Below are 25,923 nucleotides of genomic sequence, written 5' to 3'. Positions count from 1 at the left end.
GGTCAAAAATAGTTACTTAATTTGAAAGATGTTCGCAGATAACTCCTTCTCGCATCGGCACATCACCGCTAGGGAGAAAGCCAACCGATGGGGAATATCCGATTGCTGATGAGGTTCTAAGGACGTTCGTCGGTCGGAGCAAGATTTTTATACTGAACAACGATGCGACCAGTGGGAAAGGGATGAAGGGAGGAGATGCGCAAAAATGTTACGAATCTGAAGGGAAAATCAGACGGTGGCATTTGCATTATGGAGTTAGTGAAGTAGATTTATCCGCGGGGTGTTTTCCTGAGAAGGGCAAATATCGGAATGGGATTTTGTGTGGGGTGACATTTTGACTCTCGCGGGAATTGCTAAAAGAGCATTCGATTAAGAGTGGACATATGTTGTGTTTGGGTTTAAAGGTTTCGTCTTTGTTCGAAATTAATTATGGTTTCTAACTATTTTGTACCGTCTTTATAGGGGATGTCACAAATGCAACCAGGCAAAGTATAGGTTTCTTGGATACCGATCCTAAAAAACTGTACATAATTCAGTAATAGAATATCGGAAACACCGATTTTATTGAACCTTAACATAAAGTGGTGCATAGGGTAATGGACCTACTTTCACCATATTTCTAAGAGGGATCCGTTTGAAGCCGTCGGTTAGAGCAGTGTCTGCCTTCTTTATTCACCGCTTTGGGTCGAGCTTTTGGATGAACGAGTTTTCATTTCATTCTAATTAGACTGTTTTACTATTTTCACGACATTTTTGTCATGATAATGGTTCTTTGGAATGAAGTAAGTATTTATGATACCAATATATTGAAGGACAATTAATCAACGAAATAGTAGAACACCCTCCCTTATAGAGTAAAAATAGGTTCATCAACTATTACCCTATTACTCTAAATAAATGTTATTTGAAATAGGTGAGTGTGAATCGAAGCACTTACCCGTCAAAGAAAACCTCTCCACTGCATACACATGGATTACTTCAAATCACCGCCACCCGCCGCGAAGAAGACAAACACAAAAAGCACAAAGGGGCGTGTCGATGATGGTCTCTCTTACATAAACTCTCCCTTTTTCATGGGTTACTTCGATTACACCAGATTCGCTACACCGTTGTTTTCAAAACAACATTTTGGATAGATTAAAATTTATTTTTGGGATATTTCGGATCAATTAAAAGTGGCTAACATACTAGATAAAGTGCAAGTGCATTTGTAATATTGTCGTTCACTAAACACATTCACGTCACTGTTTAAAGATTATAAGCGCAGAGGTGACCTCCAAAAGTGTAAATAAAGTTCAGTAAAAAGCTGTTTTTTTAAATTTATTTTAGCTATATATTGGTAAACTCTCAATTCTCGGTAAACTCAGTTCGGCGATCTTCCCTTGAACTTGACCATGTTGTAGATGGAAGCGGCCTTGTAGTTGATGGGACCATAGTTGTTATCGTCCAGGTCGGCATACACCAGATCGTCCGCGATGTCATGCAGAGGCTACGGATGTGGTCGAATATAAAAGCGTTTATTTTTTCCCCTTCTTTCAGTCTGTTTTGTTTTTTTTTGGTTACTGGCGACAAAAATAACATGGTACATTCTCATGCACCAACCTGCCAGTTATTTATGCTTGACATAATGAATGACAACTTTTAGTGACGTTATAACAGTTTATGCACAAATCAAACATGTGGAAGCTGGTAAAAATTTTCGGTGATTCGATTTTATTGCTTAGCACAAACAAAGGGTTTGATATTTGTTTTTAGTTCACAATTAACAATAAAACAAACGGAAGAATGACAGCGAGAATAGATTGGTTTTGTGCAAAATAAAAATTGTGAGATTTTTATTTACTTAAAATTAAATTACGACAACAGAAAAAAAATAACTTAGAAACCGTTACGTTTCCCTCGAAACTGGTAGCTAGTGGCCAAGTACTTAAATTACAGTGGTTTTCCCCTTTCTCAGTTAAATTGACTAGCTCAGAATTGGTTTTAATTTTTCAATAAATTTAAAATTTAGTGCTAATATATGTACGTGTTACTTTTGGCTGTGATTGGATCCTTTTCCTAAAAAAATGAAGAAAAAAATAGAATATTCTTTAAGGAAAGTTTTGTCGTTTAGGTTCGATTTTCATATGTACTCCAAACTGGAGTGCAATTTTTAATCTGCACCTGGTTTCTTTTCGAGGGTCGTTTGTGACTGAAAAAGCTGGATTAGTGAAGGAAATTTAGTAAGGCAAATGCAACGCTTGTGATAGCAAATGAGTTGAAGCGAGATGATTCTTGTCTGATAAATACGAGCAGCGGATTCAAGCCCAACATGCAGAAGCAAATTCCGTTTTGAAACCAGATACAAACTCAGTAGAACGGTTGCGTAGTGAAACCGGGGAAATGGGTTTGAGGGTTTAAACGACCTTTGTATTCAAGTCAAAAAAAAATAAAATAAAATATCTATCTAATTTGACCTTTTAAAATTATTACGAACTATGGCTATAAGAGAGAGGTACACAGATTTCATTTTTATTCGTTTAACTTTGAAATAATTTTGGATTTCTCCAGCCCTAAAGCTTTGAAAGTGTGTTGGGCCTCAGTCTCAAAGGTTGCAGGCTCGAATCCTGTCTCTGAAGGGAGATTTTTTTTTCATATAATTGCTTTCGCTTCACTCACCATTTCGATCTGTTTTCCACGCTGGATTCCACCAAAAAGCCTAAACAATATGGGTGTTTACTATTTTCGAAATGCGGTTGGCAAGTACATTACGGAAATCGATGCCTGAAGCCATTTTGAAACCCAAGATGGCAACTTCTGGATTAGATAAAGTTTCGATAACCTCAACAATATGGATATTTTAGGAATGGGGTTGACGGGTAGATGACGGAAATCGTTGTCTGAAGCCATTTTGAAGTTCAAGAGGCAACTTTCATTTTAGATAAAGTTACCTGTAACCCGGGAGTCGCCATCTTGGATTTTGAAAAGGTTTTTTTTCGTCATTTGCTTGTCAGGTCCGTTCCAAAACACCACAAATTGTATCGGTTTTAGATAATATGCCTCAATTGGAAGTCGTCACTTGGGTTTCAAAAAGGTTCTAAATATTCATTTTCGTCATCTACTTGTCCAGCACATTCGAAAAATAATAATGCCTCCAAATATTTATTTTCGTCATCTACTTGTCAAACGCGTTCGAAAATTCAAACTTCGAACACGTTGGTTCGATAGCTAGACTTGTCCAATTTAGACACTTCTGGTAATTTCTTTTCTTGTCACTCATATGCACCCATGACGGACAAGCGCCTACGTGCAAGTACTGCAATCAAACAGCTCACCACAACCTTGCGCGGAAGATGCAGAAGAGAAAGCATCTCAATCAATTGCCAACTAATCTACGGCAAACCAATCCTAAACAGAATTTTCAGTACCGGTACTTGAGCCACAAACGGTAGCAAAATTTGTAGCGGCTGTTCAAGCCATAATGACAACCGCAAAAGTAGCATCCCAAAATCAACTGAATGGGGTCACACTAGTCACCCGTAAGTGCAAGAAGCAGGGAAGAACATTTGATGTCGGGCACCAAGGCAACTATAACAATGATATTGAAAGACACGAGGGAATTAAATGACCCTCACGACGCAGTAGGCGAGCAGATAATTTTTTTTTCCCGCCGCAAATGAAGGTGCGCAAAAGAAAATCGCATGTACGAGATACAACGAATAACCAAAAAGATTTTGTTTATTGTTTCTTATATATTATAAACATATCAAGGAACCCTGGCTCCGTTAAGCTACCACTGTGAGCCGTACACGAATAGAAAAAAACAATTAGTTGATTAATTTGAGATATCGTGGCAGTCATTTCAAATGCTGTACCCAGTTTATAAAAGCACCTTCCTCGTAAATTGGTTTTAATCTATCATATGAGACAACCTTTCTCATGATAACCATCTTTTGTGCAGATTCGCCATTTTACACTGATTGTTCTAACGATTTTTTTGCATTTTTTGTTTAAATTTTGACGTTAAGTTGTAAAAACCTGTTTTACTAAGCGGTTTCGTCAATTTTAGTATGTAGGACGAGTTGGTCAGGCTTTTTGAAGACACTTCGTTTCCACCACTGATCACAATGGAAACGCCGTTAACATTCAAGCAAGCGCTCATTCCTGTCAATCGATCTTTGAAGATTTTCATATCGATATACTACCAGAATGAGAGTAATAATTATTTCAAGAAACCATTTGACAAAGTACCCCACGATATTGTTTTATGAGTTTTGGCAACCAGAATTTCCTCCGTTGGTAACCAGATGACTACAATCCCGCATCTGAACGATCTGCTTTCATTTGAATGTTCAAGCGTATTTGAAACGTGAACCGGCGTCCCTCAAGGAAGTCACTTAGGGCCACTCATTTTTCTCTTGTTCATCAATGACCTCTACACCCGCATCTTGCCTGAAAAACTGCTCTGCGTTGACGATTTGAAATTTTTTTCATTCAATTGCCGCAGAACTGGACTCTACTCTGCTTCAAGATGATCTAATCAATGTGGAAGAATGGCGCTTACTGAACGGCATTCAAGTCAACGTCGATAAATGTAAGGTGGATAGTTTATGTCGGTCGACAATCATCCACAATGGCGTTTAAACTAATTACGTTACCCGTATACTGCCCTATACCGCAGAAGCAACACGAATTTTTATTTTGTGACTTACATCTTTATCAAACATCACAAGCGTTGAATTATATATGCACTGGTCAACAACATCATACCGCATTTTTTTCTACATCGGAACCCACACCCGTAGTTCTCCCTTATTCTCTACCAGCTCTGTAATTTTCTTTGATAGAGTTTGTATCATTTTAGTGTCGTTCGTGAAGCCATGGAACATAAAAGTCTTCGTGATGATGATTCTGTTTCTTTGCACACCAGATCTGTGTATGACCTATGCACAGTGGTCGGAAATGCCAAAAACGTGAACTTAATTCACTAGAGGCCAAACCATCGAATATATTCACAGGGTGTCTTCGGAGGAATTTTTCGTATGAATATCCCCACAATCGGATGAAAATTGAAATTAGGCATGACTTACTATTATCGAACTAAAAATTTGTCTGGAACATTGTTTGCACGAAATGTCACAATGAAGAAAGTTATATTTAAAAAAAACTAGATTTAAGGGGGTTGCCATAGAAAACGCCTTATAAATCGATAACCTTTAGTCCTACAAGCTCAAGTTCTTCAAAAAAAATTCTTCGCAATGAGCATTTCTAAAACTTTGTCGAAGACACCAACTTTCTACCTCGTCGGGCTGCCATCGATGCACTCGTTACCGTTGCTGCAGGCTTGCTATTACCAGAAGTCACCCGCAGGAGCTTTTACAGTCCAGGCTTACCTAGAACTTCCACGTTCGGCGAAGACCCGGGCCCCCTTTAACTGGCGCATTCTAGCCTTTCCGAATACGTAGTTCAGCTGGTTGTGTTGGCAGGTTATCGGTTTCACTGAAGCCTCATCTACCGCCAACAGGAGCTATACCGTTTTGAAGACCGCTGTTCTCTTGTACAGTTAGATCAGCTAGGGGAATCCTTTGGTGGAGGGCTGAGCTTGAAAGAATGAAGAAAGATATGAGAAGAGCTCTCAACCGGCGTCATCGCGATGACTTCAGGGCTTTCAGGTCATCTCGTAGTGACTATAAGAAATGTCTTAGATCTGCAGAGCAGGTTAAATAAATTTCTCTCGAAAGCGAAAGATTTTCAAATGGACTCCTTAAAAATCAGATATGGTGTATATGTGATTGACGAACACTTTTTCTCTATCGTCTCTTTGACAGACACTTTCCGGGTTGTATGTTCACATTCTGATGATTGAAACTCGTGGACATTAGCGTGCACTTTGGTTAGCACTGGAAAAGATGGAATATTGCCCGTGCTGCTGCAAAAAAGATTTCATAGTCTCAAGCATGCCTTGAAAAAGATTATGCTTACCAGTTTTGCTACCGGGCATATTACGAAAGCATGGCGAGAAATAACTGTCAGATTTATTCCTAATCAAGCCATGAAGCCTAGAGTAGTTCATCAACTTGATCAACAACTCGGGAATACCTACCAATTTCTGGTGCCGAAATACCGGTACTGAACAAAAGTAAATAAGTGCTGGTATTTTCGAAAAAAATGAGAACTACATATGTAAAAAGTTGTTGAATTAATAATTTCTCAATATAAACACGACTTGCCGTGCTTTCTTCAGCGGCTTTCGTTGTAATTAGACCGTTGATTGAAAGTAAAATTTAAATGTTAACAATATCTCCTGCGTACGACTTGCCATTGCACGTGCAAAAGATCTTCTTTCTCGACGGGGAAACATTTGTTTTCTAACCGACGGTTTTTTCGCAGTCATTCATTTCTCTTTCGTCGTTGTACACACTTCTGTTGTCATCCTTTATGCTCTCTTGAGGGACAGCAGTGTGAACTTGCCGTTGTTGGTATTAATTTCCTTGCTGATGGTATTGGCTGTTGATTTTGAGGCACTGGACGCAGTCATTATGGTTCACGAAGTGGCATAGTAGACTGTGTGTTAGATTTGATTTCCGTAGATAAACACCCCTTGATAGTTTCTAAGTATGGCTTTCAGTAATGTACCGTCTGATAACAGAGCAAGCACGTTTTAAATTGAAAGAGCACTGTTTAACTAGCCTTGCGTTTTGAATTGCAGTACAAGTAAGAAAGTACTGTCTCCTTTGAACTGCATCCTCATTATTTAAACTTCATTGAGGGCACCAGGAAAGTAGCCTAAACTCAATTTTCATCTTCAGTAAATGTTCCAAATCGTGAATATACGGACTAGTAGGAAGTGACGAGATGAGGATGATAAAGAATTTCTTCGGCTACATTCGACTATAGCCAGCTTTGTAATATGTATCAATAAACATGAATTACGGCAAAAAGTAATTTCCAATCATCATGTAAAGGATGCTGCGAATCAAATTTTAAACTCGTTTTTATCGAAATCAATAAATTAGTTCGGTCTGACTTAACGTCGACCATTTGTGCTTCAGACAATGCACAGTGGGAAAAATGGACCCAAAACGCGACCTTTTTGAAAAGGCTGGGTGACGCTTACCAGGAAAGGTGTTTTTTATGTGAAAAGGTTTGAAAAATTACTAGTATTTAGAACGACCGTATGGTACGCTATCATGCCCATTTTGCCAGAATTCCCCCTTTTGTTTGAGTTTGTTTTCAATACTGAATACATAACGCGGAAAAAAATTGAATACACCTGACCAAAAATAGTATTTGTTATATAAAAAGACCAGATAATCGATTGAAGATAATTAGATAAATCTCTCGAAACGTATACACCCATTTTACCCAAATTCATTGTTCAACTAAAGTTTGAAGTAATCCTGGCTTTATATTTCGGTAAAAGGCTATATGTGGCTGATCAAAAAGGTGTAAAAGTCCAGGTTATCCAGGTTAGACTGGCCGCCCAAAACGTGTGTACTCATCTTGCCCCAATTCCTCTCAGAGCTCAAGCAAAAAGTTAATCCTGGCTCTAAATTTTAGAAAGAAGCTTAATGCGGTTGATCAAAAGTAGTATTTCTTATGCAAAAAATTCTAGGGAATCGATTGAAGATTAAAGAATGACCGCACGAAATGTGTTTCCCAGTTTTACCCCAACTCTTCCCATATCTCAAGTGTGAAGATGAATCTGGCTGTGCTTCTCGGAAAGAGGTTAAATGTGATTGATGAAAAGCAGTAATTCTTGTGTAAAAATCCGAGGAATCGATCGCAGATAGATAGAATGACCGCACGAAACGTTTGTATCCGTTATACCCCAATTCCTCACATAATACAAGTTATATCCCTAACTCGACTATCCAGAAAGAGGCTGAAAGCTGGCTGATCAAAAGTGATTTTTTCTATGTTAAATAGTCCAGGAAATCGATTGAAGATAATTAGAATGACCGGACAAAACATGTGTACCCGTTTTTCTCCAAATTCCTCCCATGACTCAAGAGGAAATTAAACCTGGTCGTACTTCTCGGAATGAGGCTAAATGCTGACTGATGAACAGTAGTAATTCTTCTGTAGAATAATCTGAGGAATCGATAAAAGATAGTAATAATGGCTGCACGAAACGCTTGTATCTGTTTTACGCCAATTCTTTACATAATACAAGTGTGGAGTTATACCTTCATCAACGTTTTAGAAAGAGGTAGATGAAAATTAGTAATTCTTATGTAAAAAAAATCAAGGCAGTCTATTGAAGATAGTTAGAATAACTGCATGAAACGTGTGTAACTGTTTTACCCCGATTCATCCTATAACTAACCCGGCTGTGCTTCTCGGAAGAGGCTGAATGCGGTTATTCAAAAGTAGTAATTCTTTTGTAAAATATCTGGGAAATCGATTGAAGATAGTTAGAATGAACGCACGAAACGTGTATACCCGTTTTTCCCTTATTCTCCAAATAATGTATGTGTGAAGTTATACCTTACTCATCATTTCAGAAAGATGCTGAAAGCGTCTCACTAAAATAGTTTTTCTTAAACAAAACAGTTCAAGGAATCAATTAAACATACTTGGAATGACCGCACGAAACATGTTTCCACTAAGTTCCTCTGATAACTCAAGAGTGAAGTTAAACCTGGCTGTACTTCTCTGGTTGAGTGCAGCTGATGAAAAGTAGTAATTATGATGTACGAAAAAATTTCGTGTTCGGCTTGTTTCCGAAATGTAGTCAGGTTTTCCTGAAAACACAAGATATGAGAAGAAGTTGGGTTGAACGGGTTTACACGTTTCGTACGGTCAATCTGACTATCTGGAATCAAATATTACTTTGGATATGCCGAACTCTCTTCTTTCCTTAAATGTGGTTAAGGATTAATTTCAAAGTTAGGTATTGGGAACAGGGGTAAAACGGGTACACATATTTCGTGAAGTCGTTTTATTTATCTTTAACCAAATCCCCGGATTTGATTAGTCGCATTCAGTCTCTTTCGAAATAAATGGCCAGATTTTACTTCTCACTTGAGTTATGAGAAGAGTTGGGGTAAATCGGATACACAAGTTTTGTGCTGTCCTTCTAACTAGCTTCGATTGATTCCGTGGACTTTTTTTTACAAAATAGTAACTACTTTGGATGAGCCGTATTCGACCTCCTTAATGGAAATGTAAATTTAATCCATGGTTTAACTTTAACCTTTAATTATAGGAAGAATACGGGGTAAAACAAGTTCACACATTTCATGTGGCCATTCTTACAATCTGAAATTGATTCCAAGGATCTTTGTACATAAACAAAATATTGATCAACTGAATGTAGACTCTCCGAAATATATTGCCATGTTCAATTTCCCTCTTGAATTTGCGAAACAATGTGGTAAAACTGATTCACTCCTTCCTTGTCATTCTATCTATATTCACTCGTTTCGTTTAACTTTTTTGCACAAGAAACACTACTTTTGATCAGCGACGTTATCCCTGCTTCCGAAATGTTGAGTTAAGGGGGGCGGGGCACCCTTTATAGAAAAATTATCTCAAAAACTCAGCGTAGGGGTTAGATATTTTTACACAGAATGTTTATGCAAAATCTGAAAAAATGGGTAAGTAGTTTTTGAATGACAGTTAACACAGCAAATTGCGTTTTTTTTTTTCAGAGATGTTCTCCAAAAAGCTTCGATCACCGAGTCGCTTGTTGATATTTTTCCAATAAAAAATACAGAATGTTATTGAAATGATACTTTATAATACACAAAAGTTTTGGTTAATTCGCGTCACATAAAGTATTAAAAAATCACAAAAAAGGATCTTTTAAAAAAAGCATTATTTAGTAATAGAGTTGTGGTACCAGTAATACCGGTATCGGAAATCTCGGGAATACCTACCAATTTCTGGTGCCAAAATACCGGTACTGAACAAAAGTAAATAAGCACTGGTATTTTCGAAAAAATGAGAACTACATATGTCAAAAGATGTTAAATTAATAATTTGTCAATATAAGCACGACTTGGCGTGCTTTCTTCAACGGATTTCGTTGTAATTAGACCGTTGATTGAAAGTTAAAACCACTTCTTGCTACTGCGACTCATAAGTTTCGATAGATGACACGATAAGGATAAATATAACCTTTATTTTTCGGACAATGTACAAAAATTTAAAATAATCGTTTTTGTCGTTCACTTTGCGCTGACAGAGGCAGAAAGTATACTATCGTGACCGTTGCCTTTGATAGACTGATAGAAAGGTTTTATTTTAAAATTATTGACGGCAGCTAACCATTTTTGATTTAGTAGGCGCATGAATCGCTTTGAGTGGCGAAATTTGTAATTTACTGGCACAAAAGTTGAACAAAGAAGTCGAGCAGGCAAACTGAATTGATGCATTATGCTGAATTGTGTTGGATATGCCAAATGCAAGAATCCAGTTTACAGCAAAATGAAAATTCTGAGAGTAAATGCGAATAATTCGCTTATATTTTAATTCTCACACATATCTTCACATAGGGTTTCTCTCTTCTACCAGCTATCTAAGCCATTAACTAGTAATTGATCCAAAAGCTCCCCAGTATTCCAAATTCCACCTAAAAGTCTGCGATGCCGTTACTTATTAAGCATCATATGAAGTATGCTTTGTTGATCAGAATAGGTGTTAGAAATGTTTTGATTTAGTTGATTTATAAAATCATCCTTTCGAACAAGTCACGACAAACATATGATTAGTGCGGATACGCTAACTGTCAAAATTCACTTTGAATGAAAATTCTGAACAAACCGTTACTCTCCAATCACAGTTGTTGATATACAAAAGAGAAGTTTTTTCTTTCATTAACTGCTGTGAACTGTGTTTGACCAGCAAAGCTTTGTCTGGAATTTCACTTCAAAGCGAATTTTGACTGTTGGCTTTTACGCCGTAATCACATGTTGTCGAGAGGTTATATCGATTTGCAGTGTTTCTCGTTTTTTTCGGAAAAAAATTAACTGGTAATACCGGTACTGAGGGCTCCAGTCCTCGATAAAAAGGGCCGGTATTGGGAATCCTTGTAAGGAAGTTGAGCATTTGCGGTTGTCCTCAAGGTGGCATTCTGTCGCCTTTGCTATGGAGCTCGGCATTCCACATCTCCATTCGAGTGTCTCGATTCGAAACTTTTATAAGTCGCTTCGGTTAAATTGTGGCACTACGTATCGCATTCAGCCAAGTGTTCGAACTTGTTAGATTGCGGTATTAGTATTTTTACTCAATAGAGGTGAGCACTTGGAAATAAAATCGATTGCCAGATCGATCTCGTTAATTGAAAAAAAAAAAGATTTTCTCATGCATCGATCCAAATAGACCGGAAGTAATACAATAAGAATAAATACGAAAACTTGCCGCTGATCAGAAATGGTATATCATATGCAGAAAGGCCAAGGAAACGAGTGAAGATAAATAGAATGACTGCACGGAACGTGTGACCACGTTTTTCCCCAATTTTTTACCCAAACTCGAGAGGGAAATTAAATATGGCAATATATTTCGGATGAGTCTACATGCAGTTGAATAATAGTACTACTACTGTATATGTAAAAAGTCATACGAATCTAGTGCAGATAGTCATGATGGTCGCATGAAATGTGTGAACCCGTTTTACTCCGTATTCTTCATATAATTCAATATTAAAGTTGAATCAGGCTTCATATTTAAAGAAATTGTCGAATACGGCCCATCCAAAGTAGTTTTTATTATCTAAAAAAGTCCGGGGAATCAATTAAAGATAGTTAGAAGGACCACACTTGGCCTGTGTATCCGTTTTTCCCCAATTCTTCTTATAACTCGAATGTGAAGTGCAATTTGGCCCTTCGTTTGAGAAAGTTGCTGAATGCGACTGATCAAATGCATTAATTCTTGTATAAAACAGTCCGGAAAATCGGTTGAAGATAAATAAAATGACTGCACGAATTATGTGTAGTGTGTACCCGTTTTACTTCCAGAGCTCCAGTTTTAAGTTAATCATTTAAGAAAAAGGATGGGTGCGACATATCAAAAGCTCTTATTTATGCAAACCCAAGAAATTGATTAGAGAAAGTTAGAATGACCGTAAGAAACGTGTGAGCCTGTTTTACCTTACTTCTTGGGGTAAAACGGGTACATATGATTCGGGCGGTCATTCTTACTATGTTAACCTGGACTTTAATACATAAGAATTAGAGATGGTCGGGTTCGGGTTTTTGGGACCCGAAACCCGGACCCGACCCGAACCCGACGGGTTTCGGGTCGGGTTCGGGTTCTGTAAATTTAAACTTCTCGGGTTCGGGTCGGGTTCCGGGTATTCAAATTTGAAATTCTCGGGTTCGGGACGGGTCCGGGTTCGGGTTTTTCAAATTATAAATTATCGGGGTCGGGTTGGGTTCGGGTTTTAAACAAAACAACCCAACCATTTCATGACACTGTTTGCGTCTATACACAAAACGCAGTCTTTTTTGTAGTAGTGAATTATACTTCGTGATACGAATGGATGACACATATAACCGTATCAAATGTTAGCACCTCTGAATCGCTCGAATTCGTCGTATTTTATGATGCTCAAATATTGTATTTTTTCATTCTTGCATAAAATTCCGCCTTTTCAGATTCGTAAACTGCCTGAGTTATTTATTTTTTTAAACGAACATTCATGAGAGAGCATTCAACAATACGTGTTTCACATCTAAAATCTCTTTGCGATTTATTTTTCACGATAATTAGTAATAAACCAAGGCAACAGGAATTTATCGGAAAATATTGATTGAACTTTCTACAATGGAATATAAATTTCGAAAGGTACTTTAAAACCGATACTTAGGCCGCGGCGACTTTTTCTCTGCGTAAACGGTTTTATGGGGTACATTCGTACCCCAGAACTAATATCGCTCTAATATGTCTAATTTTTATTAAAATTATAATTAATTTGATAGTTTTCTTTTAAAATCATTCGTAAAGTAACCTGTTTAAAAATATTCGTGTTTTGACTATTTAATTATGTAATATTTCATTTCGTATAGAACAAGTCTTTAAAATGCGTCAAAATTCCCTTTTTCTTCATATTGCTATAACTCCGGTAGTTTCAAATCGATTTTCACCATTTATACGACGTTGTAAAGATTATTAAATTTCCTTTTAAACAATTTTTTTTTCAAAAACCGGTCAAACAGTATATTTATTCCGATGCTTTTTTGAAAACCAAACGCCAATGCAAACGATAAAAATACAGCAATATGCAGTAACGGAGATAAAACAGGAAGGCGCCGAAGGAACAGGTAGAGCCGGTACATTGTACGTGTATATAAAGTAAGTATGTTCCGGAGCCTGGACTGCAGAAGATAACTATATACAAATCATATTCACGAACGTGTTTTGCCTCTTTCAACCACAAAAGCAAAAATTACGATACCGATCCAAGCGCATTTTCTAGTTACTTTGCTATAGTGCTTTGTTATATCAAATAACAGATACTATTATTCGGCAGACTTGGAACTTATACAATTTTACACAAGTTTCTCGCTTACTATGTATCAATATTTTGCTTTTAAAAAAATATATAATAAATCTTTTGAATTATGTACACATGACAAAACACTAACGCAAACGGTTTTGTGGCGTACATTTGCACCCCAAACAAACTTTAAGCGAACACTGTTAAGTTGGTCAAATGAAACAAATAGGTTGTACCTGCTTTATCGGAAGTTTAATAATCAAATTGGTTTAAGATTGCTTGCAATTAAAATAAACTGTAACGGAAAAATAAGGAATTGAACTCACAAATTTGGTGGTACTTTGGTGTCATTATGGCGATTCAAATTTAAAAAGGGTACATTATTTTTTAAAGCAGATAGTTTAGGCCGAATTTATTTTCTAGAGACTGTCTTTGTTCCATCAGACCTAAACCTAGCTTCACTTCCGCCAGGTTTCGTTGTCCATGACACTCATATGGTGATGGTATAATAGCACCACTATCAAATCAGTGGTACATACATGAAACGAACATTTTCTGTCTGATTGTTCCCGGGCTGAGCTGTTGCATGATCCGGATTCCTTCATGAAAATACATGAATTTCCACGAAGTTAAGGAATTGAGCGCAGAAATTTTGTGTGTTCTGTTGAAGCCATTGATGGATTTTTAAAAGTTTGGAGTCGTTCCGAGAGCGTCATTGGAGATGTCGAAGCATCTCTACTGGCGCGCTTACCGTATAATCTGAAGCATAAAATAACTTAGACCCCATCATAGATCGTCCTAACGCTAATGATGGGACATCAAGAACACGTCAGAAAATCTTGATTGATACCCTCGATACAGGCTTGACCGTACCAACCAGTAACGTGGGTGACGTCATGTAAACTGTCGAATACGAATTACCAATTGCCATAGCTTAATTTAATACATGTAATAAATTATACGAAACTGCCTTGCAGGAATGGTTTCTCTGATAAAAAAATAGAAATTTTGGTTAAGTACGACGGGCAAGGTTGTTGGAAACTGTGACCATTAAGCTTTCTGTTTCCCCATGAGTTAGCCGCTGATTCAACTTAATTTCCGGTTAAGATATCGACGATTTGTAAGTTTCTCAGAAGATTCCAAATTCGACGTTCAATAATAGTAAATATAAATGCGGATTCTACTCGGCAGTGATTTGTTTTGCCATATGCAGATATAACTCAATTCTACTATTCTTAGATGAGCCACTCGGGTGCCTAGAATTAAAAATCTTCGAGATCTCTGGTTGATTCTCCGTATTAGCAAGTTAAATTCGGTTCGGGCTTCTCAAATTTTAAATTTTCGGGTTCGGGTCGGGTTTTCAAATTTTAAAATGCTCGGGTCGGGTTCGGGTTTTACAAAATTTTCATTCTCGGGTACGGGACGAGTTCGGGTTTTTAAGTTTCAAAATGTTCGAGCTCGGGGCGCGTTCGGGTTTTTCAATTTTTATGATTTCGGACTCGGGTCGGGTTCGGGTTTTTAAATTTTCATGCTCTCGGGTTTGGGTCGGGTTCGGGTTCGAAAAAAATGACACCTGACCATCTCTAATAAGAATAACCATTTTTGATCAGCTGCATATGCACTTTTACCGAAATATAAAACAAGGATTATCTTCAAACAAGTTGTGCGAAGAATTATGATAAAATTGGTGTATACGTTTTGGGAGATTAATCTAATTATCTTCAATCGATTATCTGGGCCTTTTTACATAAAGAATGCTAATGGTCAGCCGTATTCAATTTTCTTTCGAGTTGTGCATTCAGTCTTGAAGATAAACTGAAACGAAACGGGGATTTGGTGCAAAACGAACATGATAGCGTACCGTGCGGTCGTTCTAGGTACAACCAATCAATTTTGCAGACCTTTTGACATAAAAAAGCACATTTCCTGGTAAACGCGTTTGGGTCTATTTTTCCCACGCTTGCTTCGATTGAACATTTAGCGTCAAGTTTCAAAACAATCTCTCAGTATTACTGGAATTAATTGTAGCCACAACCTTCCGCACTTTTCAAATGAACTTGTATGCCATTGTTCTACTACTCTACGAACAATAAATTGACGATAATAATATTTTTCCCTTGTTAGTTTTACAACACAAGAAATTGTCCTTGTAATCCATACCCAGTCTTTATCGACGAACATTTTATTAAATAGGCGACGGCAAGCTGTTGGTTACAGTCAAATAAAAATACCCGTTTGCACAATTTCCAAAGACAACAATATTAATCAAGCTACTTACCTGATCCAGAACCACATCTGTTACACACATTGTCATCATTGTTACATTTTGTTAGAGTGAAAAAAGCAACACAAAGCAATTAAAACACGCCCAAAGCAAAACCATTTTGTTTTCTAATCAGTTAGTTTTTTTTGTTCTTCTTCTGTATACTGTTTTTTTGTTTGTTTGTTACTATTAGCCTGCTTTGTCGTTTGCTCTTAGTTTAATTATTTAATAGCAAATTTATCTTTACACATATCATTAACTGACGATTTAGAGTTAGTTATTGCTGGAGTACTCGTTGGCACAGGAGTGATAGGTTTAAAGGCTATCGAGTTAGTTTCATACTTGTAGACTGTTGCAGATTTCGTGGACGCCGATCCTAGTGTGTGGTGCTTTTGTGAGTGCTTTGGATGATGCTGAGAATGATGATGATGGTGATGGTGATGTTGTTGTTGTTGTTGCTGATGCTGCAGCGATTGGTTGCGATTTTTCGGCTCCTGATCGCTGGCACTGCTGTCCTCTTCGCTCTGCGACTGGCTGGGATGTTGACGTACCGTAGCCAGAGTAGCGGTAGCCAGGGTCGTGTGCTGCCGGGCTGCTGCGATCGAGCGTCGACTACTGCTGCTGGTTAGTGTGCTACCACTGATGAACGGATTGGTAGAGCTAGTTGGGAACTTGCTGATACTGTTGCTGCTATTGCTATTGATAAAATTGCTGCTAGTGTTACTGTTGCTGCTGCTGCTACTTTGGCCATTGGTGGCACTGCTGTTTCGATAGTCTCGCAGCGTCTTGGAGCTGATCGAGTGCGATTTGATCTTGAGATCGCGCACGGTCGCTTCCACCGTTTGGGAGGATTGGAAATTAAAGCTATGATGTTTTTGTAAAGGCAGTTTAATGTGACGTCTATTCGAGGAAACGAGATTCTTTTTCAATAGCTGATTAATCTTGGCTTGATTGTTTCTATCTACGGGGAAGAGCTCCTTCGGTATCAGGATGCGCGTCTGATGCTGGGTAATCTCAAAGTAGTGGTTATCGTGCGTGGAGGGACACTGCGCGGAAGAATCGTTGCTAGGGTTAGTTAGATGCAAAAGAAAACTATTCCTGTTAGCGTAGCAAGTTGTGACTTAATAACTTCAAGGAAATAAATACCAAGAATTTTCACAGCTTGCTATGCCGTTAAAGCATGCTATTAACGGGCCAAACAAAAAACCTACCTCACTGCCGGAGTTGATTTCATCGTTCCCCCTGGGATCCGTCTCGTAGCCAGAGCTGATCGGCAGATTCATATAGATGGGATCCAGCTTGTTGCTGTACAGCTGAATGTTCTTCGACAGCAGCGAATTGGTGGAGGCGTACTTCCGGTGACGAGGTGCTGGAATCGGTTTAATACAGTCGTAGTAGCTATTGGATACAGCACTGTTCGACCGGCTGCCCGATTTACGAGGCTTCCGGAGACTGATCTTGTACCGTTCCTGACCGTCGATAGTAAACTTACCGCCGATTCCGGGCCCACCCGGGTTCTCCATGGGGGACTCGTGGATTTGGATCGAGTCGGTTAGATTTTCGTACAGCGGTGTAACCGTTTCCAGATCTATCAGCTTCTTACTCTCCCCACTGCCGCCAAGTCCAGGACCACCTTGACCGCCAGGCCGTTTGAGTGACTTCCCCGAGGAAAAACTGTGAGTCGATAGTGTGTCGCTGTTGTCCAGCAACTGCTGATGCTGACCTCCGATCGGTTTTTTCCGGTCGGCTGTTTTACTATGAAAGCTGCTAACATTGTTAGTTGCGTTCGACGATTCCTGGTTGCTGGATAGTGAGGACTTATTGCTTTGGTTAGTGATCATAGTGGATTGGCTGGTGTTATAGGATGACAGGCCAGAGCTTGGTTTTGTTGAGTTATTGCTGTCACGTTGCTGGTAGTTGATGTAATTGTATGGATGAGTCGGGAAACATGACGGAGTTAGCGATTTGTTAGGACATTTCGCTGCTGGAGCAAGACTGTTTTTGGCTAGCATGACCTAGAACGTGACAAATTCACACACGAACATGCAAGCGCAACGACACATTTCAGTCAGTCAGTCAGTGGTTGTGGTTAGCAGATAAGGTCAGTTGGACAAGGCTCAACAGTCTGTTGTTGGGATAGTTTTGTACTTACCTTCTTAGGAGGTGTTTGGAGACCGTGGAAAGGAAGGTTTTCATATTCGCCTGGTTCTATTTGGGATCCTCCAGCAGTCGACGATTCTCCAGTAACTGCAAAAGAGAACGATAAGAAAGTGGCCTTAGAATCGTTAATATTGCTGCCGACTTTAGATGATTCATGTTGAGGAAGTTTGATGAGAGAGTGTATGTTTTTCGTTTAATTTTTATAAAATTAACAGAATAGTAAATAGGAAAAGGTACACATATCCGGGTCATACCTACTATATCTGCACTAGTTGACGATACATTCTCATTTCTATCGCCGCTTGCTTGAGCCGGTTCTTTGGTGGTGGGCGTTGTTGGAACTTGGGGCTTTTTAACATAAGTAATAACTAGATAGCATTAAATCGGGCACAACGAACGAAAACAGTCGATTAAAACAGGTTGAAACAAAATAAAAAGAAAACAATCAATCAATAAGCGCATCATTAGTCGGTGTAAATAATAATGAAAAAACAAAAAGTGATACCATTCTGCGTCGACAGTTTCAACAGATCGATACTGTTTCGCTTCTCGAAGAATCGACGGATTCGCCAGCGGACAGTCTTGTCGTACTGTTGGATGTTTTCCGAAGCATCCGGTTCCGATTCTTTAAGGGGCCTGCATGTGTGGGAAGGACGGATTCGAAGGAAGGACATTTTCAGTGATAGTTGGATACAAAACGGGTTTTCCGTGTTACCATCACCATCCGTTGTTCGGTTATCATCGAGTACGTTATTTTTTAGCAAATGGTTTAGATTGATTTCGCTACTGTTTAGTCATGCAAATAATAAATTTAATATCATAAGATGGAGCAGGTTCGAAATTACGTTCATAACGATCGAACTATTGAGCATCTTATGAAATAAAAGAACGAATTGCTCCCCTGGAGATCCTTGAATAGAAAATTTCTTGGGAAGCTTCGTTGATCTTGTTAGATGAATTTTAGTATGGAATGTTAGTAAGTGTTAATATTAGCTTTTTAAATTCATATCAACACAATACAGCGCGTGATTGATACTTGTAATAAATTGTCCAATTTCAGAATTTTTCGAAATCAAATTGAAAACTATCCGCTATTTACAAGAATATGATACAGGTACTAATAGATTATTTGCTTGGGTCGGCTCGGCTTGTCTTAGAAAGCAACTACAAATAGGTAAACAATTTATATTTCTCCTAAATTGTACATTAACATAGATCAAACCCACCACGGCTGGGAAAGATCTAAAATAAAACGTTTTCATTTCCACATAGCGCTACATCGGTGTATCGTAAAAAAAGAGTTCGAATTATTGCTTCCATGTTCAAACGAATGTGACAATGACTACCGCAATGTCAGAACCTATAACCCTATTAGTTGGCTAGCCCATCTTCAAAGCAATCACTCTAAAGTTTGTGGTTTACAAACCGGGAGCTTTACTTCCATGCCATGTACATGAAAAGCTGCCCGCGTAACCGATTGAAATCAAATAAAACAAGGTAGGCGCTGGATCTTGAACGGTAGGAAAATTTACATTTGCGTGGTTGTGTGGTTCCTCGTGGCTGAATTCGTTCAATCGAAAAAAAAACTCGTTTCTTTTAATTCAGCTGTGAAAAAATTATAGTTTCGCAATTTTCTAGTGATAAAAAGGCTGATTATTGTGTAGTGTAGAATGTACGGTTCGGCTGGTCGCGACCCGATCAGAATGAAATAACAAGATTATAACAGAATGCAATTTTCGTAACATATCGTGTTATAAATTTGGTCTCGTTAGTAGTTAAAATAACAGAAAATTATAACAAGTAACAACGGGAGATATAGTTTTGAAATATTCTTGTTATGCGTTTCTGATCGGGGAGTGTTTTGCTGTGTGACGTATAAACTCCGAGTTTGCTTTCAAAGAAAACAAAGGAAGATTAAGGTTGAAAATTGTTTGAAATGATTAAATATAACTCATTTCGGTATATAATTATTGCTTTACATGCTGTTATCAAGTGGAATAATGTTTCGGTGAAATTAAACTAATGAGATTTTAACGAATTTTTTACGACTGAGAAGGGACAATAGTGTGTTGTGATTCACGAAAAAATGTTGATTTGTCTATTCTCAGCGACAGTATGAATAATGTTTAATAAATGTATCAAGCACATCATTTGCATATGCTTTACTTGCGGTAAGTTTAATGATTTTTTTAAGGTTTTAACTGATGAAATTAGGATCTATATTGATATGTTTTTTTAATGTATGTTACATGTGGTGTAGTCAGCAATCTCGTGCCAGTCCAGTAAATCGATAGCGTTGTCATTTTTACCTTTACCGTTTTTAACTAGTGTTAAATTATAATAGACTCACATTACACATCAGTTTTAATAAGCGAAAAATTAACTACAAAAATCGAAGAACTCTTATTCGGCTTGCCCTTTTCGAAGCAATTATTTCAAAGCTCGTGATTCGCAAACCGGTAGCTTTCGTTCCATGGCATGCACGTGAAAAAGCTGTTCGACAAATCAAGGTAGGCGCTGGATCTTGAACGATAGAAAAATATTCATCTTTGTGCTTGACTAGGGTTCGTCGCAACCGCGAGGAAATTACAGTATCCGCACCGCAAAATTGGCGTAAGGCGATTTTTACAGCAACCGCACTTTTTAATGTTCGTGTCATGTAATAGTATCGGAACTGGTGGCTGTGGTTCACTAAATAGGAGCTTGATAATTGAATGGTTGGCGCCTAAAAGGGGCTAACCCACATTTTTCTGAAATCGACATTTTTGCATGTTTTGATAGTTCTAAGAAATCCACGTGTAATGCTATTTAAGAAATTTGAAATTTTTTTTTAGATTTTTTGGTATTACGTCGCTGTTGTGCTATCTTATGACAAACGCCATTATGGAGTAAACTGAGTTAGATATGCCACATTACTTGTTTGAAAAATCTCTACAAAGTGGCGTTTTCAGAATTTTGAAATTCTACTTGGTTACTTAGATATAGCGAGAAACGTGATGAGAAATTGTGAGTTTTTTGCTTCAAATCACTGTATCTAGGGATTTTCTCAAGTTATATTGAAGTTTTAGATATTTTTATGTGTGAAAATGTCTGAGGAACACAATGGCATAAATGTTTTCAAAAGAAAATCACACGAGTTGTGAGAAAAACACAGTTTTAGTTTTAAACTGGAAATAAAGGATATTTGGCAACACTGTAACCAAAAATAACTATTTTTTCTAGATTCCCCGACTCATTTCCTTCCAAATGCATTTCACCGATTGTTTATAGACCATGTGAACGCAAAGATATGCATAAAAGTTAAAAATTGATGATTTTTTTCTATGGAAAATTTTCCATGCACGATTATGACACGTCATACAAATTTTGTCATCAATCCACGCCTATGATACGTGTGAGTGCGACTTTTGTTTACATTCATAGTAAAATCTCGCAACGTAGGCAACCGATCTTCGTAATATTTGAGAGATTAATGCAGAATAGATAGAAGCATCAATTGTCTTCTTTGGATTGTTTATACCATTTATAAGTTTCAAGATATTCAATCTCAAACTTTAAAAATCGTTTTTCTCGAAATGTGTTAAATGGCGCTTGTCATAAGATAGCACAACAGCGACGATTACCTATCAAAGTTGACCATGGAGGTAACCCTAGTACTACCTGGCCTTCAAAAGGGTAATATGTCAAAGGTTTTCTTCCATTTAATTCCACATAGTAGAATTAAATGGAGGAAAACCTTTGAAATATTACGTACATTCCACTAAGACCTCCGTTCGCGTATATATTGTCTTCAAAAGGGGCTAACCCCACATTGAGTCTTATGAAAATTCAAGTTTTCTCGTTCGTTTTTCGAGGTTTTAAAAAAAAGTAGTCCATCGATTCGCATTCAGTAAATGTTATGCTGTAGTTCACATATCGGTGAACTCGATATAATACTGATTTTAGTTGGATTGCATTGTACGTTGACGTTTCGGCCCAAATAGTCGTTCCTGAAGGTGAAAGGCCTCTCACATACTTGCCATGTATGGCTATTTTCTATCTAATATTTACTTCTTGCACAAATGTATATTGTTGAGCGTATTTTTTCGAAAATTCAAGTGAAAGTGTCATGTCTCTACATTGAAAGTTAACCGAGCAATAAGGGATTAAGAGAAAAACGGTACAATGGGGTCGGAAAGTTAAAATAGGTGGAATCAATTATTATCTTTCGTAATAGAGTCATGGTGTTTACGGAAAAGTTGCTGTATGGCACTTAGCGCTTTATTTGGTTGAATCACACTAGTTTGAAGTTCAGTCGCTGGGGCAGCGATGTTATCAACTTTTTACTTAAGCTAGATAGAAATGTGGTATCTTTGAGAAAGTTGTAGTTCTTATCATTTGAAACATATCTTCTGATGATGCAAACTTTGTATGTCCTATATGTTTAGAAATAGAGAAGGTTTTAGTTAAAACATTCACTTACAGATTATGCTTACAAAAATGCGCCATATTTCAAAACTTGTAGGACCTACAAAGTTGGTATCTTCAGACCATATATTTATAATTACCTGACATACAACGTTGCCGTAGACACCATCTTTCCATCTCGTACCATTAAAAAGTTGATAACAGCGCAGCCCTCCGAAATAATATGAAATGATAAAATAAAGTGCTAGATATCACACAACTTTACCAATGACTTCATAACTCTAAAACAAAAGATAAGGAAAGGACGTGTGAATTGTGGGTTAACCCCTTTTGGACGCTAGGTACCCTCGGGGTTAGCCCCTCGAACTACGAGAATGCCCGTGAATTGAAAGATAGTTCATGAAATGATCTATTTTTTCCAGACAATATAGGCCAATGAACTACTAATAAAATAATGCATTTTTACAATAAAAATAATGTTAATTTGTTTTTTCTATGTCCTGTTAAAATGTAAAATGTGGGTTAGCCCCTTTTGGACGCCAGCCATTCAATTGTTTACTATTCTTCTCCGGTGGGGCGGACACCCGGCGGGTGGAAGTATCTCAACCAAGAATTGATCTACTGGGCTCCTGCTCCCATGTCGTATAAAAAACGACTGAAAACAGGAGTCCTCAAGCCAAGGCCGGGGATTGGCTGGCAGTACTAAAAAAAGCCAGTCGCGCCCGAAGTGTCGTGGGTCTTTCCTTTGCTGTGTAAAGCGAATCTCTGACAAAGTGGACGCTTGTTTTTTGCAAATCCTTGAATTCAAACGATAGTCATGTCCCTAATACCCATTTCTGGGTTCGCTAGAGGCGATTTTCTTTATAGAAATACGGTTCTTGAATCAAAGGTATGGAAGCTTTTCCTTCCTGCACAAGGCGGGATAGATTTATAGGTTGGTTTACACCTGTTTAATATCTTCTAGTTGCTGTACAACAAGTGCTGATGACCTCTCAACTCGCGATATTTGTGCCGAAACAGTAAGCATGACTGTTGGCAACAATAATACGTCTATCGTTCGGCATATTTGCCGCATAATGAACATCACCTACAGTAGGATACAACCCTTTTGAAATTATCAAATTTCAAAAGGGTTGAATACTACTGTAGCAGGAATGGATTTCGCTGTATAATCTGCGGTGATGTACATAATTGGGGGCAGCTCAGATATCATTTTGAGAGGTACCAAAGTATTTTGCGGTTCCTTATAACAATATCCAACAGCGTACGTAGGATTTTTTTTTCGATATTTAGATTTTTCGCAAAAAGGCGCTATTTTTAGCCAAAATTCGTTTAAAATGTCATAAAAATCGACACAAAGTTGTTGTTTAACTTTCCAACACTCGCGCCGTTGTATTTAGTGCAACACCTTCCGAAAATCTAGCGAAATCTTCTTTCAGCACCAGCGGCTGTTCATTTGGGGAGCCATTCACGCGAGTGCCGGAGGGTTAAAAAAACTAACAATTAAAAAAATAGAATCCTGCATACATCGCTGTAGAAATCTATTCTGAATATACTGTAAAAATTTCGATAGAAAATCATTTCTTTAAGTTACGTTTCCGGCCAGCTTCACAAATGTGGTTTCGAGAAAAACGCTGTTAAAGTTTTCAGTGCGCTCGGGGTATACATAAGCGCGTTGCGGCAGAATTGAAAATTAGAACATTTAGCAATTATTGCCCCCTGCGGTTTTTTGTTATATCATTTTCAAGACCCTAAAGTACATTTTGGACCAATAAAAAATTTCGATTTTTTTAAAATGCTACAGTAGTGTAATCCTGTAATGCAGCAAATAGCCCAACATTTGCACGAGTTGATAGATGTAGCTCTTTGCTCTGACGGTATTACGCATGAAATAGCACACTGGCTCGTACCAAACGAACTCGAACCGTCTGTCGCCGACGCAAAATCATAAACAGCTGTTCGCAGCGAGCACAAGAAAACCGTTCGGCAGAATCAAAACAAACCACCGCAACATAGAACAGTTCGTTCTGACCTAAAGAGGCAGAAGGAAAATCAAATTACATTCAAGTGCGCCCAATGATGAGTCAATGCGCGCTCACGCAAGGGTCATATATGCTTCATCGGCATTTTCGGTGCCACTGCCGGTCACAGCGCATTGGAAGACGATAATTATATCGATATTTGACTTCGCGCGGTGGCTTGGATAATAAAACATTTGTGCAGAGTTGACAACAATATTCATTGTTAACATTCTGTACCAAAACAAATCCAAATAAAATCGATTCAAAAATCGATTATTTGTAAATAGCTAGCTTTAGGAAAGTAGGTATATAAACCAAAAAATTGTATAATAAAATCAAGTTGAAATCGAGCAGTCGAAAGTACCACTTCACTCAGTCGAAAATCCTTTACTTCGTGTCCAGACCCTGGAGTTCTTCGTTGGTTTTTCCACCTTGTTAAATCCAAAGTCAAATTACTTCCTTGTTTGTAACGCAAGCGGGGAAGCAAATTGTCTTACGACCAGAATTAGTATTGGTTTGTTACGCAGAACGATACTAACTGGACGAGGAATTCCCGGCTTATTAAGCTATAGCGTGTGGTATTTGTAACGCAGGTGCCACAAACTATACTTAGTCTAGAATTAGAAGTGGCTTGTACCGCAGGACGCTTCTAACTAGACCCAGCACCCCCCTCTGCGGCGAAAGATCGTTCGGCGGAACGATACCGTCGTTATCAGATCATAAGTACATCGTCTTTGATCAATTAAACGCCTCGCTAGATATCGTCACATATCGAATCCCAACGAACTGGGACCTCTACGAAGGGTTCTCGGCGACCAGGCTTCATGGGTATCTCCCGACGATTGAATCTCCACGTGATTTGCATGAAATTCTGAATAAAACAAACTTACTCATAGTAGCAGCATACCAAAAGGCTTATTCGCTTCAAGTTATGCGTGCTTCTAAAACTTGTTTGACCCTAAAAGTTATGTAGAAAAACTTGGAATCGCATACGCAGTGGCGGGTTGGAGGCATTTAAGTGAGCTCGCAAAGTATACAAAAAGGCTTTTCGAGTCAAAGCATACCGAAGCATCTACACAAAAAAATCAAGTTTCAACGAGACCAGTAGATTAAATTAAATGAGTTACTTTCGAAGTCAAAAGACTTCCATGTCACTTCGATTAGAATTTTTTCCAGGTTGTACGGAATCATCACTGACGACTGCTCCTGAGTTCTTTTCACGTAGTTTTGATTCTTGGCCATTTGCTCGTAGAATTGTGACAACCGAATCGATCACATGGGCGATTGAAAGTATTGCTCCGTATAAGTCTTTGGCAAAAGATGGAATCATTCCAATTCTATCCAATAGATATTTTGAAAAAGTTCTTACTTGTAGTCTTGCAACAGGATACATTCCATTAACGTGGCGGGAAGTAACTGTAAAATTTATGGTTGCGGCACTTATGGGAAGGCACAGAATTTTGGACCGATCAGTCTGACCTCTCTTCTCGAATCCGTGGAACGTTTAATCGACCACTACATTCGGGATGTTAGCTTGGGCTAGCACCCGCTGCATGTAATGCAACATGCATATTAGCGAGGGAATTCTACTATTGCCCTGTTACACAATGCTGTCTACACCATTGGAAAAGCTTTTTCGCAAAAGC

At 38.2% G+C, this 25,923-nt stretch overlaps 1 protein-coding gene across 23 annotated transcripts in view; it reads right to left on the bottom strand.

Annotated features, from left to right (window-relative positions):
* Positions 1-1,217: 1,217 nt before the first annotated feature.
* Positions 1,218-25,923, bottom strand: part of LOC131691695 (hemicentin-1) — a 257,130-nt gene continuing 232,424 nt past the window's right edge. For 7 of the 23 annotated variants that reach the window (XM_058978274.1, XM_058978276.1, XM_058978278.1 and 4 more), the window contains exons 15-17: positions 17,842-17,936; positions 16,901-17,704; positions 15,809-16,735 (exon numbers count right to left, since the gene is read on the bottom strand). In XM_058978274.1, the coding sequence (XP_058834257.1) occupies positions 15,911-16,735; positions 16,901-17,704; positions 17,842-17,936 (1,724 nt within the window). In that variant the 3' untranslated portion in view covers positions 15,809-15,910. Of the gene's footprint in view, positions 1,490-1,798; positions 2,059-15,808; positions 16,736-16,900; positions 17,705-17,841; positions 17,937-18,103; positions 18,218-25,923 lie in introns of those variants that run through there. The other 16 variants (XR_009305830.1, XR_009305833.1, XM_058978287.1 and 13 more) reach the window with 13 other exon arrangements.

This window comes from Topomyia yanbarensis, chromosome 3 (genome assembly GCF_030247195.1).
Source record: "Topomyia yanbarensis strain Yona2022 chromosome 3, ASM3024719v1, whole genome shotgun sequence".
Taxonomy (NCBI): Eukaryota; Metazoa; Arthropoda; class Insecta; order Diptera; family Culicidae; genus Topomyia; species Topomyia yanbarensis.
Note: the sequence above shows the minus strand (reverse complement) of the source record. Positions and strands in the feature narration are given on the sequence as shown.